At 42.2% G+C, this 18,103-nt stretch overlaps 1 protein-coding gene across 1 annotated transcript; it reads right to left on the bottom strand.

The window, feature by feature from the left end:
• Positions 1-251: 251 nt before the first annotated feature.
• Positions 252-16,120, bottom strand: Cldn1 (claudin 1). Its single transcript, XM_050160020.1, has 4 exons — positions 15,676-16,120; positions 7,414-7,578; positions 4,468-4,552; positions 252-2,816 (listed from the first exon to the last, which is right to left on the bottom strand). The coding sequence occupies exons 1-4, from the start codon at positions 15,896-15,898 to the stop codon at positions 2,654-2,656; spliced, it is 636 nt and encodes a 211-aa protein (XP_050015977.1). The 5' UTR covers positions 15,899-16,120; the 3' UTR covers positions 252-2,653.
• Positions 16,121-18,103: the final 1,983 nt, after the last annotated feature.

Genomic DNA, 18,103 nt, shown 5'->3' with positions numbered 1-18,103 from the left:
GTTCTTCTTTCAAATAAACAAGCAAGCAAGCTAACAAACAAACAAAATGTCTTTGAGCTTCCTTTTAAGTCTGTTTCTATATTAGTTTACTAGTGAGACTAAGACCCCAAAGAGAGATCCCCAATTTCCCTAGGACCATGACTCTTTTCCAGAAACATATAGTGAGTTGCAATCTATCTCATGCATCCCAATCTTGCACATAGTCACAGTTTTGAAATATGTAATTAGAAAACAAGCCAGGAAACTTTGAGTTTTCATTAAAAAACAACAATTTATTGAAAAAGAGTAATGCTTTGTACAAATTCCCACTGCAATCCCCAAATATCAATTGGTCTCTTTCCAGGTTTGGTAGCAGGGTATAAAAATATCAAAACTGGGTAAGCTCTGACATAAAACTTCTATGGGATTATTTTGGAATATAGAACTCTGTGTGGTTTGGCAAGTGTTATTTGTATGCATTTACATTACCCATCATTAGGAATCTTAATTGTGTTAAAAGATCTTTGTATGATTTCTTTTACACATGGCAATATGATAAAACTTAAAATAATTCAAGTCTACATGACTTCATCCTTTGTACAGCTTCCTCCCCCTGGTTTTACCATGAAGTGTTCTTACTCTCTCCCAGAACTGCTAGCTTCCATCCAACTTTGCAAGCCTCGCTTCACCAAAAGCATCTCATCCCCTTTGGTGTCCACACTGCCAGTTTCCTTCATTTCATTGGCTTAGTCGCAGACTGATAGAACAAAGATGTAATGGGGATGGGGCTCACACCTGTCATTTCAACAGCTGGGAAGCTGATGCCCAAGGATCTTTGGGTGACACAGAGTTCTTTCCCAGCTTGGGCCATAGACCCAGACACTGCCTCAAACAACAAAGAGTTTTAGAGACTTAAGATCAGTTTAACTCAGTGAAGTTTAGTAGCTCATCATTTGAGAGACTCGTGAAGGAAAGAAACCTAATTAACAATTTTCTCTTTCCAGTTGTTTGAAGACTAACCACGAAACCAGTGAACTTAAATTCCTTAGCAAATACAGAGCCGCATGTTTCTCCTCGTAAAACCGTGCCTGCATGTGTCCCCTCTCGAATCTTGTGACACAGACACAGCAGGAGCCAATGAACCCGTTGTGCAGATGTAGCAATACTTTTAGGGCAGCCAAGGGCCTTTGCCCGAGTCAGTCATTAAGCGATAGCACCGAGACTCAAATCCAGGTCTCCAAATGTCGTTGTCAACACCCTTTCGATTGCACCATCCTGCTCTGCTGACGGGCCTTTCCTACAGATTAGAAGAGTAAGAACGCTTGCCAAAGTGAAACAGCACCAAGAGGCCAGGCACAGCAGAAGGGGAGGAAGTAGACTCATGACAAAAAAAAAAAAAAAAAGATACAGAGCAGTGTGACGGCGTGTGTGTAGATTTTCCTCGGTGACTTCGAAACTGCTAATTGAGCAAGGAAAAACACTACTTAGGCATATTTCATGTTCAAAGAATGAGAGTCATATCAGCTAATTAATACTCGCATTACCTCTACCAGCTGGTTAAGTGTAATTATCCCAATTTGGCAGATGGGAAAAGAGGTATAAAGACTGTAAATTGCTCACAGTTACGGAGAGGAGAGCATATCTGTCACCGTATTATCGCTCCTGCAAGTCTAGCACTTTGTGCAGATAAACAGACCACACCTCTCAGAGACGAGCTAAACCACACGATAATTATATGTGAGAAACCAAGATAGCCCAGGAGGGCAGAAGAAGAAGAACAGAGTTTGCAGGATCGGGAAGGGAGAATAAGTACCTAAAAATGCAATCAATAAAACTGTTTCAACAGCAAAGTTCGCAGTACGGCCACTTAGTGAAACAAATATTTTCAAAGCAAACAAGACAGCTCTAGACCAAAGTGCAAGGCCAGCGAGGGAAGATCAGCAGGAAAACAGCATCTGTCCAGATCTGCTCCCACAGCCCAGACACGGAAGCGCTAAGTGATTCGTACGTATTTTAAGCTTCAAGTGTGGGCTGTGAAATTCGCTACTAGATTTGGGAGCTAGAATCAAATCTCCAAGTACCAGGCAGGAAAAGCAATCACTGTTAGAGCTTTAAAAAAATTAAATATGTTGTTGCAAAGAATACACATGGGAATATGGGAAAAGGAAGTCAGATTCGACAAGAAGTTTGGTCTTATGCAAAGATACTAACTGCTGATCAAAGGGGAGATATTTGACTGATCACATATGTTCACAGAGAACAAGAAAATGCATCAGTAGGCTTATTTAGTCAATATGAAATTGTATATACTCTAGAGTCATTTTCAGTATGCTGGTACCGGTATAAGGAAAATAAGAGGTTTTTAACTGTCTATTTTAATAGAAAATATGTATATATACATATTTATACACACTAAAGGAGCACCCTTCCCCATTTGAGTGGGATCACTCAGTGGGAAGCAGCAGTTCAAATGCAAAAGGCTTCCTTCCTGGACTCAGGAAAGATGGTAAGGCACAGCCAAGCCCCTCATAGCCACTGGGATGTAAAAATATGCTTCCTTTTTTTATGCCACAGTTCACATAACCATAGTCAACAGTTTAGGGACTCAATGTCAATATTAGTTTCAATGTCCATTTTGTATTTGTTCCGACAGGATCTCTTCCCTTTGCCTCTGTCACACGTAGTCTTTCCCACTAGAAGGTGTCGGCTTGGGATAAGGCCGTGGTGTTGGGTAAGAGGTTGTTTTCCGGGGACAGGAGCATGAAAGTAGGGCACCTCCCAGGAGGCAAAGGGAGGCAGCAGCCCAGCCAGTGAAGAGGGCCTGGCCAAATTCATACCTGAAAGAAAAGAAAGCATCATGTTGCTGTGAGGACCATTGGCAAGAGAAGAAAATCAATAGCAAATGAATATATGTGTGTGTGTGTGTGTATAAATATATATATTCCCATGATCCCCCAGGAGCTGTTGTTTGCAAGCACATCCATGAAATAATGTTTACACTGTAATTATCAATAATTTGCAACAGCACATCAGTAATACACCATGCAATATACCAGTTTAATTACACAAATATTTCCAAAGACCTTTCCAAGAAAAAGAGGCTTTGAAAGGATGTTTAGATACTTGAGAAGTGAAGCCACAGTCCTAAGTTATCGCTTACAAAGTCAACTATTCTCAAATAGTAATCATTTCTGTAACACAAGTACTTAGTGATCTGAAAACCTAGTTAAAATAAAACATAAAATGTATGTTTTGAAAGAAAGACATCTGAATATTCCATGGCTGATTCCAGATTGAACAAGGCCAGGTGGATATATTAATCCATATTCTTCGGGATGAGGAGCCTGTAGCTAACTGTGGATATCACACAGAGAAAAGGCCTGGATGTAGACGGTACAGGACTTGGGTCCTGATGCAAGCCCCACTCTGCAGCTCTAAACCAGCAGTTTTACATCTTGCCCATGGTTTCTCCCCTCGAAGCTGATTGTTTCCCTTGCTTCCCTGGAGGGTGTTCAGGGAAATGTGCCATCATAGGATAACAAGTATACAGAGCCCGGCAATTTATAAAATGCTTTCTCGTGCACTCCTAACATTACTACTCTGCTGAAAAGGTGGCCCATTGACCTCCAGCAGTTTCTGTCCTTACATCATAAATCTTACAGGATGGGCTAGGCTCCAAGAGCTGATGTATTCCAGCCTATGTTCTTCTGCCTGTGGGTGACTGTATGAAAAGACACACATTTATCTCTGCAAACACTAGGATTTTTCATTTGCTCGCCCTAGCTCTCACAAACAGTAATTACACCTTGACATTCTAGCTTTGAATGTAGTTATTAAGCTTTATGGACGGCAAGACAGTGAGACAATAAGCCTTGTCCCCGATCAAAGAGCCTTGTTACCCGAGAGCCAAGACTCAGGGCCTGAACTTGAAAAACTTGAACTATTAAGAAAGGTGACCCTTGTAAAGTCAACTTTATAGTAGCAACGGAACACACAATTTTAAAGTAGCATCGGAACGTACTGGAAAAATACAACACAGTTTCATGTGGAAACTATCGGGAATGAAGCATTATTTGTTAACCACTATGATGGTTCTATTTTGTCAATAAATCATGGACCTGCATATTAGTTCCAAGTGATCATAGAAATCAGAAACATAATATGCTTCAAGAAGAACATGTCCAACATATTGCCATTTTTGATCATAATTTGGGGAAGAAAAAACATGTGATATATTGTTGGCTAGAATCTAGCTTAGAACATTTCTTCTTTGAAGTCCATTTTGTCATTAGTCCTGGCTGTTCAAGCCATTATCCAATTCATTTGAACACGGCTCAGAGGTCATTCAAATTGTTTGGAAGTTTGACATAAATTTCCCCACAATTCTTAAAAGCAAGTCTGAGAAACTAAGGCACTGATGGGAGTCTGCTGAAGACAAAAAGGGCTGATTTTCAGAGAATGAACTGTTTTACACATGACTAGCCTTACCTGGCATTGACGGGGGTCATGGGGTCATAGAACTCCTGAACAATTCTGTTTCCATACCATGCTGTGGCCACTAAAGTTGCCAGACCTACGGAAATTCAAACCAAAGTCATTAATCACTACGGGACACTGAGCACAAAAACACAGACTATTAAACCTAATTTTATTCTCCCAGAATTGAATCTCATCGAGAGTGCTGACATTTTATTTTATTGTTATGGAAATCAATTTGACTTAGATATGATTTATTCCAACTGTTCTGCAAAGAATTACAAAGAAATTTGATGGAAGTTGGGCCTAGATTATGCTACTTATGACATCTTATTTATGTATAGTTCAAGACCACGGGCACAAATACTGTTCCTTAGGAACAACTTGACTGGTTCATCTTCTTCAAAACCCCTGACAAAGGTTCTTCAGTCCTGCAGTTCAGTGTATGAAACTACTTTTGAACGACAATGTTCGTTACTATTGGCAGAGATCTGCTTACAGAAAGGTAAGATGAAAATCATCCTGCATTCTTCTTGACAAATCCAAAATCCATTTTTAGGTTTTGATCCAGCAGCAAACCCTGAGCTAACTCTCACAGGAAGTAGAACTTTTTTCAGAATGAAATAGAGCATCCAGACTCTTCCTACCCCAGGTTTAAGGCAATATCTAATATTGGAATCATCTGGTGAGGTGACACCCTTGATTGTTTTATATAACTGAACTTAATTGTTCATGACATTTTGTAATCAATAATGGAAGGAAGTGATTGGGCAATGTCACTCATTCCAGTGATTATATGATGTCTAAATTGTAAAGTTTATTTTCATTTAAAGAGATATATGTCAAATGATACAAACTTTCAAGTAGAAAATAAGAAAAAGCTTGAGAGATTTCTTTTATGATATAGGAACTACAGGATTCTTAAAAATGCTAGAGGGTAAACAGGTGGTGCACCAGAGAGGCAAAGACAGGTGGTTCTTTGTGAGTTCAAAACCAGCCTGGGGTACAGAGTTAGTTCTAGGACAGGCAGGATTGCATGACAGAGAAACCCTGTCTTGAAAACAAACAAATAGGAAGGAGGAGGAGAAGGAGAGGGAGGAGAAGGAGAAGGAAGGAGAATAAAAAAGGGAAGAGGGAGAGAAAGGAAAAGGAGAAGAAAAAGGAGGAGTAGGTGGAGAAGAAGAAGAAGAAGAAGAAGAAGAAGAAGAAGAGGAGGAGGAGGAGGAGGAGGAGGAGGAGGAGGAGGAGGAGGAGGAGGAGGAGGAGGAGGAGGAGGAGGAGGAGGAGGAGGAGGAGGAGGAGGAGGAGGAGGAGGAGGAGGAGGAGGAGGAGGAGGAGGAGGAGGAAGAAGAAAATGTTACAGTGGTTGAAAAGTGCCATTCCCAAAAAATAACATCTGAGGCAAAACATACAGAAAGCTTAATTTATTCATTGTAGAACATATATACACTTCAAAGTACCATGCTTCATATAATAAGTGCACATAAAACTGTCAAATCTAATACTAATTTTAAAAGAAAATAGGTAGCTTCTTCTTATAGTATTTGATGGCACATAAGATCATTCTGTCTGTGTGTGCAAACTGCTCAGACACATGCTTTTGAACTAGCCACCTGGACATCTGAGGCCACTCTAGATTGCTCTGGTAATCATGCATGTCTGTGGTATGTATGGGAATCATGGGGATAGGTGTGGTAAAATATGCTGGGCATCTGGTCACTTTAATCACATCTTTAGGGAAGTTACACTTGGCCTTCATTACTGGATAAATCCATACACTATGCTGGATCAAAAGCCCTCTCTGGTCTTCTGCCAACAAGAGAAATAAAAGATATAATATCTAAGTCTCATTTTTAGTACTTATAGCACCTATATAATTGATTATTACATACATGCAATACATGGGATCTATACAGTAAGCTATTGTTCCATCTATGTATTATATACTGTCTACATATGAAATTAAACAATAGCATAACTATAATATAATATCTACTATATTTAAAATATCCTTAAAAAGTTCTGAAATGGTGTTCATCATTTATATTTCTCTATTCCTCAAACATATAACCTGTCAGTCAAGATTTGAATAAAGCAGAAAACATTGTTTGTTTTCCGTGTGACACATAACCCATTTTGTCATCAGTTTTCATACCTGTTTCTGTAGTTTTCTTCCTTGGTTCAGCTAACCCTACACCCTACCTTGTCAATATTCCACCTGATGCACCCCACTTGGCCTGTCTTCTCTCTGATCCATGGGTACCTCCTGTTTACTGTGGATTCAGCTCTACTCATCTGCAATGTTACCTCTATCTTTCTCTACTATCTCCAATCCCATCTTTCCCAATCTAGTATCGTTAGCATGTTATCCATATTTTCTCAGTCTTCCCTATGTTCTGAACCTAGATATCTAGATATACTGAAACACATTATTAACATTTTCTGAAGTCCTTTATAATGCGGTGTGTGTGTGTGTGTGTGTGTGTGAGTGAGACAAGGTCTTATGCAGCTGAGGCTGGCCTTGAACTTCACACTCCTCTGCACACATCACTCTCCTGCTGAGATCATAAGCACTGCCATGTTCCACAAATATAGCTACCAAATAGCACATTCCGAATCACAAAAAAAATGGGTCCAGACTCTTTTGCTAAGTACTAAACATCTTTCTGAATCTAAGGAGATGGCGCCTAAGAAACAATTGGGCACCTGAGTCCTTCACGGTTGTATGTGATGAAAGTGCCCACAAGTCAAGTTTTCATGTGATTCTTCCTGAGAACATGAAAGCCAACAGTCCGGCTGTAAGGCCCTGAAATTATCTGTATTTTACAAATGGTAAGCTACGTTACAACTTTCCAAGTACAAGGAATCTGACATAAACTAAGAAACTAAACCCCAGAAACTAGATTTCAAACCACTCCTGCGAAAACTAGGTAAGAGAGAAGGAGGGGCCGCCCTTACCGGAAACAAGGAAGATCACGCCCCCAATGACAGCCATCCACATCTTCTGCACCTCGTCGTCCTCCAGACACTTCATGCACTTCATGCCCACGGTGGACACGAAGATGGCGATCAGCCCCAGCAGGATGCCAATTACCATCAAGGCACGGGTCGCCTGCAAAGTACCTGAGAGGAAACATTTCGGACATGTAAAAATCCTGCCTAGGGCAGCACAAGAGCGGCGGGAGATGAAATCTATCCCCGTGTTCTTCGGGAGGGAGAGAAGTGAACAAGGAGTCCGAAGGACACGAAGCTGTAGTGACATTTCTGCGGTAGCCACCAGAACTGTCACTAGGTAGATGAACAGAGAGTCTGGAGGTAGCTAGGACTTCAGTTATTCAACTCAGAATCAACCGGGGGAGAGAAAAAAACCTAATGACTCAATTGAATCGGTCTCACTCAACTGAATATGTAATCATTACTACCTGGGTACTTAGATTCTGAACTAACATTTATATATTTTATCCTTAATGGTCACCATTCATACCTAAATGGCTTAAAATATGTATTTAGTACTAGTCACTTGTTTTAGGCATTCAGACAAAAAACAAAAAACAAAACAAAACAACAACAAAAACAACAATAAAAAAACCCCAAGTGAATCTGGATGATAAATGAGATTTTTCAGAGATGGGCATGGCTAGTAGCGTTTTATCCCTAGTTATCAGAAGTTGAGAGTGGGGAAGGATAGAGCTTTCTAGAACATTAATGCTAAGGCAATCTTTAAGATGGTAACTTGGAGCAGAGCAGTAAATTCATAGGAAATGACACCACTGGTTTTTACAACTACAAAATCCCGTGTTATAATGTCAAAGATAGTAACCCCAACTTGTATTTCTCAGGTTTCCAGCAGTTATCTAAAGTCCCCATTCCTATCTCTGCCGTGTTGTGTTATCACCAAAGACAGAACCAGGTGTGAGAGACTGAGCCAGGGTGTTTCCTAAAGAAAAAGCAGCATTATGGTATAAAAATATAGGATCTCCTTCTCTCTCTCTCTCTCTCTCTCTCTCTCTCTCTCTCTCTCTCTCTCTCTCTCTCTCTGTGTGTGTGTGTGTATTTGTGTGTGGTTACACTGGTTAGAAGATTTTTAAATTACAATTTTATTTCTTTTTTCAACTGAACATCATTGTCTAACATATAGCCTTGATATATGAAACGGAAGGTTGTATGTGGAGATAGTCACATTGCAGCAAACCTTGGATCTTGGAAAAACTACCCAATATTCTTTAGGACCAAGTCTGAGAAGTTAGGATACCAATTTTAATTGAAAACAAACACCTCTGGAACACCATGGCATTTTCACTTACACCCACTTCTATCCTTGTTATCACAATCAATAGCAGAAACACACTAATTCCTTTCTAAATAGGATCAATTGCATTTTCACAGAATTTCAGGGATATTTGGGAGCAAGTTTGACTCCTTCATCAAAACACTAAACAGTACACTCTCTGCCTCTTATGCCATATTCATCTGCTCATAAGTATGCGCTAAGGACATGAGCACAACTCTCTTGTACTCCTCACAGAGTTTCAGGGTGACAAAGGAACTATGGGATCAAAGCCATGTTCCATGCCATGGCTTTACTAGGAACTGAAGCTGTTCATATGACCAGTAGAAAACTTTCCTTGGAACCACAAACCATGTTGTCATATGAAGAGGAAAGTCCTGAGGACTCCCAGTTAAGGTGTTCACTTACTACTGATTTATTAACAGTAGTTACAAAGGAAGCTGGTACGTATTAGGAAAATGAAAAACAAGATGATTACATTCTTATAAAGCACAGATTTTAGATTTGGTTCCAGCTCAGAAGAAAAGCATTTTGGGAAGGTGCTGCAGTCAAGACAGGGGTTTCTGTGCCTGAAGGAGAGGGTGACCACCCCTGCCAGTTTGCCCACAATATTCCATATTTTAAATGAAAAGTCCAGAATACTGAGAAGGCACCAGACCCTGAGTAAATCAGGACAACTTGTGATCCTACTGATAAGTGATGAGTGGTTGGAAGTGCAATGACGTTTATCAATGTTGCCAAAAGGGACACATGTGTGTGTATATGTATATATGTCTGAATATATATCATATATACAAATATATGAAGACATATGCACATATACATCATACACATATAAAAAGTTTTGTAGGCCACTGTCATGAGTTCAGAGCCTATCCTAAATGTAACAAAAAGTCATTGGAGGATTCTAAGGCGGAGTAGCCTGACTCTTACCCTTAGTGAAGAAACAGTATAATTAGAAAATGCTAATGTTATGGTAGCCATTCACAGACATATATGACCTCCTCTCTCACAGACACCTCCTCAAAACTAATTTGTTGATCAGTTCTCTATGGGTGACTTCTGTGGGTATCTTTCGTCTCTCTGGAAGTCCTTGTCACACAGCTGCCACCCAGACTTAGTTCATATAATAGTCATTCGATCCAGGCATGAAGTCAAAGCACAGGCTACTAGCTTCAGAGATCTGAGTACTGGACACAAGTCATCCTTCAGGAGGAGCTTCCTGCACAGCAGACTCAAGAATCAAGTTTATGAAACATTTGGCCTTCTACTCAAGGAGCACTGAGGTATAGCCTATGGACATGCCATCTATATCTACTTCCCATCATCAAGTATTCCGTAATGGTTCATCTTTACATTAACAGGAAGGCATCTGTGCGTCATGCTATTGTTTTATTTACTACTTTTGCAAAGTTAAGTAGAAGTGACAGGTATTCTATCCTGTGCTAGCTAACAACCCTACATTACTTCTTTTTCTTAAAGAACAGTGTCCAACACACAGACATGCAGTCAATGGTCAGTATTATTTGTAACTACAAAACCATAGAGATGAGAGACCCTGTTTTTGTTTAAAAACACAATAAAGCAGTATGGAATAAGAACACTGTTTTGCAAAGAAACATTTTCCATTTACACCTGTAAGCCATAGGGTTATGAATTATCTTCTGTTTAATATTAGACTGGCACCAAATGCGGACATTGGATAATTTCATGAGCAGAAAGTATAAAAATAATACAAGTGTTCTTGCACATCACAAACAATGCTGGAAAACTGTAACAGCATGGAAATTTACAAGATGGATTGTAATGATGGATTACAAGTCAGACAAAGAAACTGTTGTTCTAAGGTTGTGACCATTTTCCGTAGAGATCCATTCTAAACTGGGGTTTTCAGCCGGACTAGGCATATACTTTCCAGTGAAGGTCTTGTGCAAGTCCTTCGAGTCAGAGCCTTAAACTGTGTCAGTGTGGACCGCTGCTAGATGACTGCACTTGGATGGCTTCTATCTGAACTGCCGCTCACACCTCCTGATGGGTCACATGCATCACTCAGTCTGTTCTCAGTGTGCCTTTGCTCTTCAAAAATGGTGATAATGTGATATAGAAAGCACAAACTTATGTCAAGCTAAATATTCAAAATCATACTTATTTAGCAGACACCTCCTTGGAGGTTCCAGGGATGCTAAAGTTTTGGTATGTACAGCTAGGCTTAAGTTAGGCTACAGAATGCTAGAAATTCATGCCGAGGAAAAACCTGCACTTTTCCTTTAACCTTGATACAGTTTTAAAGTTCTGTATTGGATGAACTCTCGTTATGGTGTTTCTCTTTCTTTCTCAACAGAACAGGACGGCAGATGATGGAAGTTAGTAGTGAAGAATTAGTGCTCCAGAATAATATTTGGTGCAGAAATACATCCATATACTATTGCACTATGCCTTAATAGAACTTACGTGTCTTTCTTCGACCTTGTAATTTGTAGCTAGCTCTGTAACATTTTAGTTAAAGTTATGTGTGGAGAAGCTAGCTCGCAAATGCTGGAAAAGCTACCCTATTGTTTCTGAGCATTCTTCAGCAGCAAACAGGAAGGCAGCCTTCTAATTACACTCAGCCAGATTGAAAATCTGCAGCTTAAAGACCCCCTAAGGAGTTCTCAGCGCTCTCAACCAGAAAGTATAATTAAAAAAATACTTACAAAGATCTCTACTTATAAGACAAGAAATGAGTTAGACACTACCTTTCTACTACAGTTATTTTAATCAAAGTTTGCAAAGACAAGCTTAGACAGGCAGGGTACTCTCCCTCCCCCCTCCCCGAACTTTAAAGACATGCTCTCCAAGCAGTAGAATCCCTGTAAATACTTGGCACTGGGTGTACTCTGTTCTATTCCCCTATTACCATTCCTATCCTATGTTCTATATATCATGAGCAAGCCAGATTTTAATGGTATTTCTGCCCTCACACAGTCCCAATAAGTCTCGGGGATCAAATAACTGCCCGCTGTGTGCCTGGAGCACAAACACCTTCTCTTTCACACTATATGAGCTTATGCCGACGATTAGAGCACACTGCTGTGGACTTGCTGATTATTATGCCTTTTACTTTTACCAGTGTTCAAAGTTTCACAAGCGCCTTCGCTGTTCAATTTCTGTTTTGCAGGTGCCCGAGCCAATGGGCTAAGTGTGACGTCAGCACAAGAGTTCAATCAGTGGTCCAAGTGGTCCTGGAGGATGAGGGCTTGACACCTCTCAGAGAATACTGAGAAGTTTTGTGCCTCTCTCTCTCTCTCTCTCTCTCTCTCTCTCTCTCTCTCTCTCTCTCTCTCTCTCTCTCAACCCTTCTCTCTGTTTCTATCTCTGTCACCCTTTTTCTNAAGAGTTCAATCAGTGGTCCAAGTGGTCCTGGAGGATCTCTCTCTCTGACCTCTCAGTGCTCTCTGAGTATTTTTGTGTCTCTCTCTCTCTCTCTCTCTCTCTCTCTCTCTCTCTCTCTCTCTCTCTCTCTCTCTCTCAACCCTATTTTAAATGCCCCATTATTAAATGTATGCCTGTATTACCATTTTCATGGCCACAATCTTTTTTTATTAAAATATAATTACATAATTTTCCCACTTCCCTTTTCTATTCCCTCCAACCTCTCCCACTCATTCCTCGCCTCAAATAACTTTTTCCATGACATTTAATTATCAACCCAATCTAGAAAACCTGTGCTATGCCACTTGCTCTTTCTCCTTTAGTCACTGAAGTTAGTAACAAAGAAAACTGACACTGGCTGGAGTCTTTGCCACATTCCTACAAGTGAAAATAGGGCCAGGCTCAGGTTGGCTGAGCAGATGAGTGGGCCTTTGATTCATTCCTCTGTTCCTCCTACGCTGCCCTATTTTCCAAGTGTTGCATTCGCCCTTAGTCTAGGAAGATCAAGTAGCTCTCCCTGAATAGTGTAAGCTGGAACTCAATTTGAGTCTTTTCGTTTTGAGTCTTGGCTCTGCACACCCATGGCTTTTCTGTATGTTCATGATTTAGCAACATAAAGGAGTCTGGAGAATCCCGAGTGGCTGCCGTCCTCTCCGCCTGTGCCGCACAGGCATCCAAGCCAGTGATTTTGCTTCCCTGATTGAGCCTGACATCATGGGGAGAGTGCTGGGAAACCTCAGGACAGCCAATACTCATTAAACACACCTACACACATGTGGATTCATGCCGAGCAAGTCCAACAGGCCAGGGTAGCTTATAAACAAATTACAGAAGTCCGGGGCCAGGTGAGACTTAAAGAGAGTCTAGCATAACCTCCCATTTGTCTGGTGCTTGGATCTTCACAGCAGCATTCCTACAAAACTGCTTACTTCTTCTCCGCTTTGATACCTCCCAACATGCAGCCTCCCGGGAAAGCCCTGTCTTTGGACAGCGCTGCCTATTAAAGTGAAGCAAGCAGAAGCAATTAGCTAAGCAGGCAACTGGCTTCCCACAATGTTGGGAATTAAACCCAAACCAAGAGAGATGTGTGAAGTAGACAAAGAAAAGCCTACTAGAACTGCACCTGGCCCTCTCTTTTGTAGGTCTAAATTTCAGCTACAAGGGTCATCTCCCTAGACAGATATCACATGCAGGGATATAGAAATGGTCTTGGCTGTTATAGACCATAACTCAGAGTGTAACAGCTGTTTCTCCAAGAAATTTATTATTTACATATTCAGAAGCTGTTTGGCCAAAACTACATACAAAATGGCCTCTTTCTGCTGTATACAGTGACTCTCTATGGGGTGTAATAATACGACACTTCCTGCATACATTGTGTAAAGGTCATGAGGTTTTCACAACTGATACCAGATATAATAGAAGCAGCAGCCTGGAATGTCTGGTTACAAAACCCTGCCACCCTCTGTCTTGACCCTTAGTTCAGGTGGGCTCCTCTGGAAAAACTTGAAAGTACAATTTTGGGAACCCCATCGCCCTGCCTCCCACCTCAAAGCATCCCACGAGAGGTAACCTTCACCAGGCACACAGAATAAACCCTTTCATCTCTAGGCGTCAGGGAACCAGCCAGTGAATCACCAAGCAGATCTCTTCATCAGGTGGGCGTGAGCACCACAGCTCAGGTGGAGAAACAGAGACAAGTTTTCTGGGCCTGGTCCAAAGGCACCCTAGTGAATCACTGCTCAGCTGGGAGACAAGATGTGAGTCAATGCTCACGCTTCTGGGAATTGGTTTGGGGAGAGAGGCTACGGGGCTCCATCTTGAATAAACTATGGTTTCAACCAAAACAGGAAATAGAAGTTACTCTCCAGTAAAAAACCCATCAATAGACAATTTCTGAAAATGCTTGTCATGGAAGGCTATTCAGTGCTTTTGTCCTAGTTTTAAGAAATATAATAACTATATAAGCAAGAAATAACTTCTAATGAAACATTTCATATAGTATTCTGGGTAGGGATGAGCTGAGGATTTGCTACATGGGACCATTCTAACCAGTCATGTGAAGAAGTTCAACCTGATAAAATGAAGAATTTGCATTAGAAGAACAAATTGGCAGGGCAGCTCTCTAAACTTGTCCATAACACATCCCACCTGCCTGCCCCATGGTACAGTTCTGAAAGTTCCTGACATCACGTCCTAAATGCCTTTCTCTTTCCATCAGTATGTTCGTTATGTCTCAGTTGCTATCAGCCTGACTGTTGTATCCAGGCGGGTAATAAGCAATGCATCCTTAGCAAACTTATAGATTACTTTTGATAAAGGAGTGCAGATGAGGAGACACACCACACTGGCTGACTGGATTCTATATGTACTCAGGGTGTTAAGCTGGGATAGCTGAAGAGCTGCACCCTGTGGAATGGGATTTGGACAATGCCAGCACCCTGTTCACCCAGCGTTCACAGAGGACTGCAGGATAACATTGTTTTGGCAAAGGTTGGGGGAAGAATGGTCTTCTTCCTGTGAGTTAAAGGACAGGACAGAATCACAGAACACAACCAGTGTGATTTCTTCAGGAGGAGCAAACGGCCACAGATGGTAATATGCAGGTGAGAAATTAATGGTTTTCTGATAAAGCACTCACTCATTTTTTTTTAAATCTTAACATGAAGGTGAAGACATTTTATTATGTTTCCCCAGGACGTATCAAAAATATATCTTTCTCCACACGCCTTTCTGCATATATGAGGAGTGATCCTCCATTATATGGGAGATTCCCTTGAGAAGGGGAAATCATGGAAAGACCCCTTCTTCTTCCCAGTTGGTATCTGCTCCTGTCAGTGGCACCAACTAGGCTTCTGTGCCTTAGCTCTTCTCATACTGACCAGGTTATTCTTCTCTTCTGTGACCCACTACCCCACATGCCACCAGCCCTCCTGTCTAAACTTATACTGTACATGCCGCCTCTTCTTCATAGACCCTAGGTTGGAAGGCCAACATTTGAGGAGCTCTCAGGAGGAAAAACCCAAAGACACATAGATTTAACCTTATCTGTGCATAGGAGACACCATGAGACAAAGACTCAGAGAGTTCCTTATTTGATATTTCCAAATAGTCTACTTAACTTTGAAAGTTTGAACCCTACCCAGCCTGTCCCGTTTTCTTTCCCAAACCCCATCAGAATGTGTAGAAGAGGCCCAAGAGTTCAAATTCCACTGTGACCTTCATTCTCCCATTCTCCACCCACGCTGATTGGAATTTGAGGCCGAATCACACCCAGAAGGGCAGAAGGTGCCAAACAGGGACTTAGAGGCAAATCTAGGGCTTTGACCTGAGGCTTGGGTTCTCTTTGCTTTCTCACGACAGAGCACATGCTCAGAAGTTTTGACCAACTTAAGAGAAGGTAACCCTGGGTAATTACAGGACAGCTCCAGGATGAACGATGCTACTATACGAACTGGGGGCTCTGGGGCCAAAGGATAGGGAAGGATTGTGAGGGGTGAGAGAGTGAGGGGTGCACTCACTGTTCAGATTCAGCAAGGAGTCGAAGACTTTGCACTGTATCTGTCCGGTGCTTTGCGAAACGCAGGACATCCACAGTCCCTCGTAGATGGCCTGAGCCGTCACGATGTTGTCCCCAGCGTAGGAGTAAATCTTCCACTGGGGTAGGGCAGTGCTGACGATGGAGCCAATCCATCCCAGCGAAGCCAGGATGAAGCCCAACAGCTGCAGCCCCGCATTGGCCATGGCTCAGTCCAAGGCTCGCGCGGGTTCAGTGGCAGGTGCAGAAGGCGGAGTTTGCAAGGTGCGCCCCTCGGCTCCCGAAGGTGGCGGGGTCTCGGCGAACAAGTTACTGCTAGGACCCCTGCTCTCTGTGCGGCGGAGGGCGAAGCTCCTGGCTTCTGGTCCGGGTCAGCCGCGGAGTCTGAAAGCGAGAAGTGGCAGAGTTCTCTGAGATGCCGAACCGCCGGGCGCTGCAATTTAAAGCAGCTCCGCCCCTCCCGGCATGCAGCTCCCCCTGGTGGTTTCATGGCTGAGTCCCCACGAGGAGCGCCAGGCCACCTCTCCCGTGGTGGGGGATGTCCCGTGGGCGACCTGAGGACGACTTGAAGATAATCAGGCATTCCTACCCGTCCCGGTTCATTTCTCTCCTAACTCTTGATAGGCCTTTCTTCATTTCACTCCATAGCTAGCAAAAAAGTTTATCGTGTCTGTGTAAATACTGAAAAAAAAAATGCATAAAGATGAAAACTGAAGAGAGCCAGAAATCGGTTTTCATTTTTAACATCTTCTCAGTGTGCTATTCAGGAACACCTCTAACTCGGAGCTCCCCTACTCCGAAGCCCCACACCTTTCCTCTTATTTGATTACCTTCTTTATTCTTTGGGGACTCTCTCTTCCCTTCTGCTCGTCAAGCTCATTCCATTAGATTTCTCCCATTTCTCCCAGAGGCCTGGGGATCTCGACACTTTATAAATTAGGGAACTGCTACCCAGAGAGTGTCACACGGCAGGTTTCTAGCATATTCAGGACTTAGTTCCCAGTTCTGTGCACTTCCTACTACATACATACATATTCAGTTGAAGGATATATATATATATATATATATATATATGTATGTATGTATATATCTTTTGAGTGTTTATCTTCCTTTTGAAAATGCTGTCCACTCTTCTCTCACCCAACACACACACACACACACACACACACACACACACACACACCTCTTTTCCTTAAAGCATTCTGCTTAGCATAGCAACTTCTTATCTGAGGTGTCTGGCTAGGGACAAGTTATCAGATGGAATTCAGCAAATTTACCCAAACATTCTCTCCCAGGTGAAGGAGGAAGCAGGCTCTGCTTGCAGACCTGGCAGCAATGGCTATACCACCTTCCCAGGCTTTGATGTAGGCAGGCAGCCTCCAGCACCCCTCTCTGGTTCGCCAAGGCTTTCTTATTTGTTGTTAGTCAGAAGCCCACGTTGTGGTTGAGAAGAATTAAAATGGTTTCTTAACTGTTATTTGGTATGTGGTGTGAGTACATCAGGAAGAGAAGCTGTAGGATTTTAGTAAAAACAGGGGACTTGAAGGCAGAAATAAGCATATGAAGAAGAAACAGGGATACCCATGTGTGCTAAGGAAACTACAAGCTTGATACAAGGAAGGACTGGCAGACACAGAGCAAACGTAAAAAGCCCTGCCACTCTCACTCCCTGCTGGCTGTCTTCTTTTCAGGTCTGCTTTGTCAGTGCCTGGGGACAAAGACCTGGTGTGCTCAGGGACTTAGGGAGTAGCAATGACAACGGAACTTAATTGGGAGATAGTAAGATTAAAATAGGTGCTGTCTTTCTCCCAGCTTTTCCAGAATGCAAAGGATCTCTTTCTAAGTAAGCTCCGTAGGCAAGGCTGTGTTGGGGCTGTGCCAGCCTGCCCTGGGTCTGCAGCCTGTACTGCTCTGAGAGTTCAGACGAATGTTCTCGTGGCTGCTGTCTGCAGGGCAGGTACAATGTCAGTCATGTTGCAGATAATCCCCAAAGACCCCCGCTGTGTGTCACAGGTTCCAATCAATTTCTGCTGCCAATTTTTAGAGTCACTAAAAAAATAAGATTTGAATTCATCTATTGCATTTGGGCTTGATCCGTTTAAACCTGCATCTGGACCCATTTCTATCATACTGCAATTGACGGGGAATTGGGGGCAAGGGCTCTGTTCTGTTTTGTTTTGTTTTTAATCCAGGTCTGTGTGAGACTGATTATTTCGCTGCCCACAACTGTGTTTGGAAGGCTGCGGTGAGCTTCCCACTCCACTGCTCCGTGCTCAGCTCGACAGCCTAAGCCTGTCTAATTTTCTGTCCCTAGCCTCAGAGCAGAAACAGATGACATAATAGCTCAGCTTAAATCCATTAATTGGAGTAGAAAAGCAACCCACAGACATCAGATTTTTCACATATGAAGC

Source organism: Alexandromys fortis, unplaced genomic scaffold, assembly GCF_014885135.2.
Source record: "Alexandromys fortis isolate MF-2015 unplaced genomic scaffold, M_Fortis_MF-2015_v1.1 scaffold_100_3062768_6864082, whole genome shotgun sequence".
In the NCBI taxonomy this organism is placed as follows: domain Eukaryota; kingdom Metazoa; phylum Chordata; class Mammalia; order Rodentia; family Cricetidae; genus Alexandromys; species Alexandromys fortis.
This window is presented reverse-complemented; position numbering and strand designations above follow the sequence as displayed.

Coding starts and splice junctions, on each gene's coding strand:
- Cldn1 (XM_050160020.1), bottom strand. CDS start 15,898: ATGGCCAATGCGGGGCTGCAGCTGTTGGGCTTCATCCTGGCTTCGCTG. Junction 4,553..7,413: donor CGTGATCTTCCTTGTTTCCG/GTAAGGGCGGCC, acceptor GAATTTCCGTAG/GTCTGGCAACTTTAGTGGCC. Junction 2,817..4,467: donor ATGACCCCCGTCAATGCCAG/GTAAGGCTAGTC, acceptor CTTTTCTTTCAG/GTATGAATTTGGCCAGGCCC.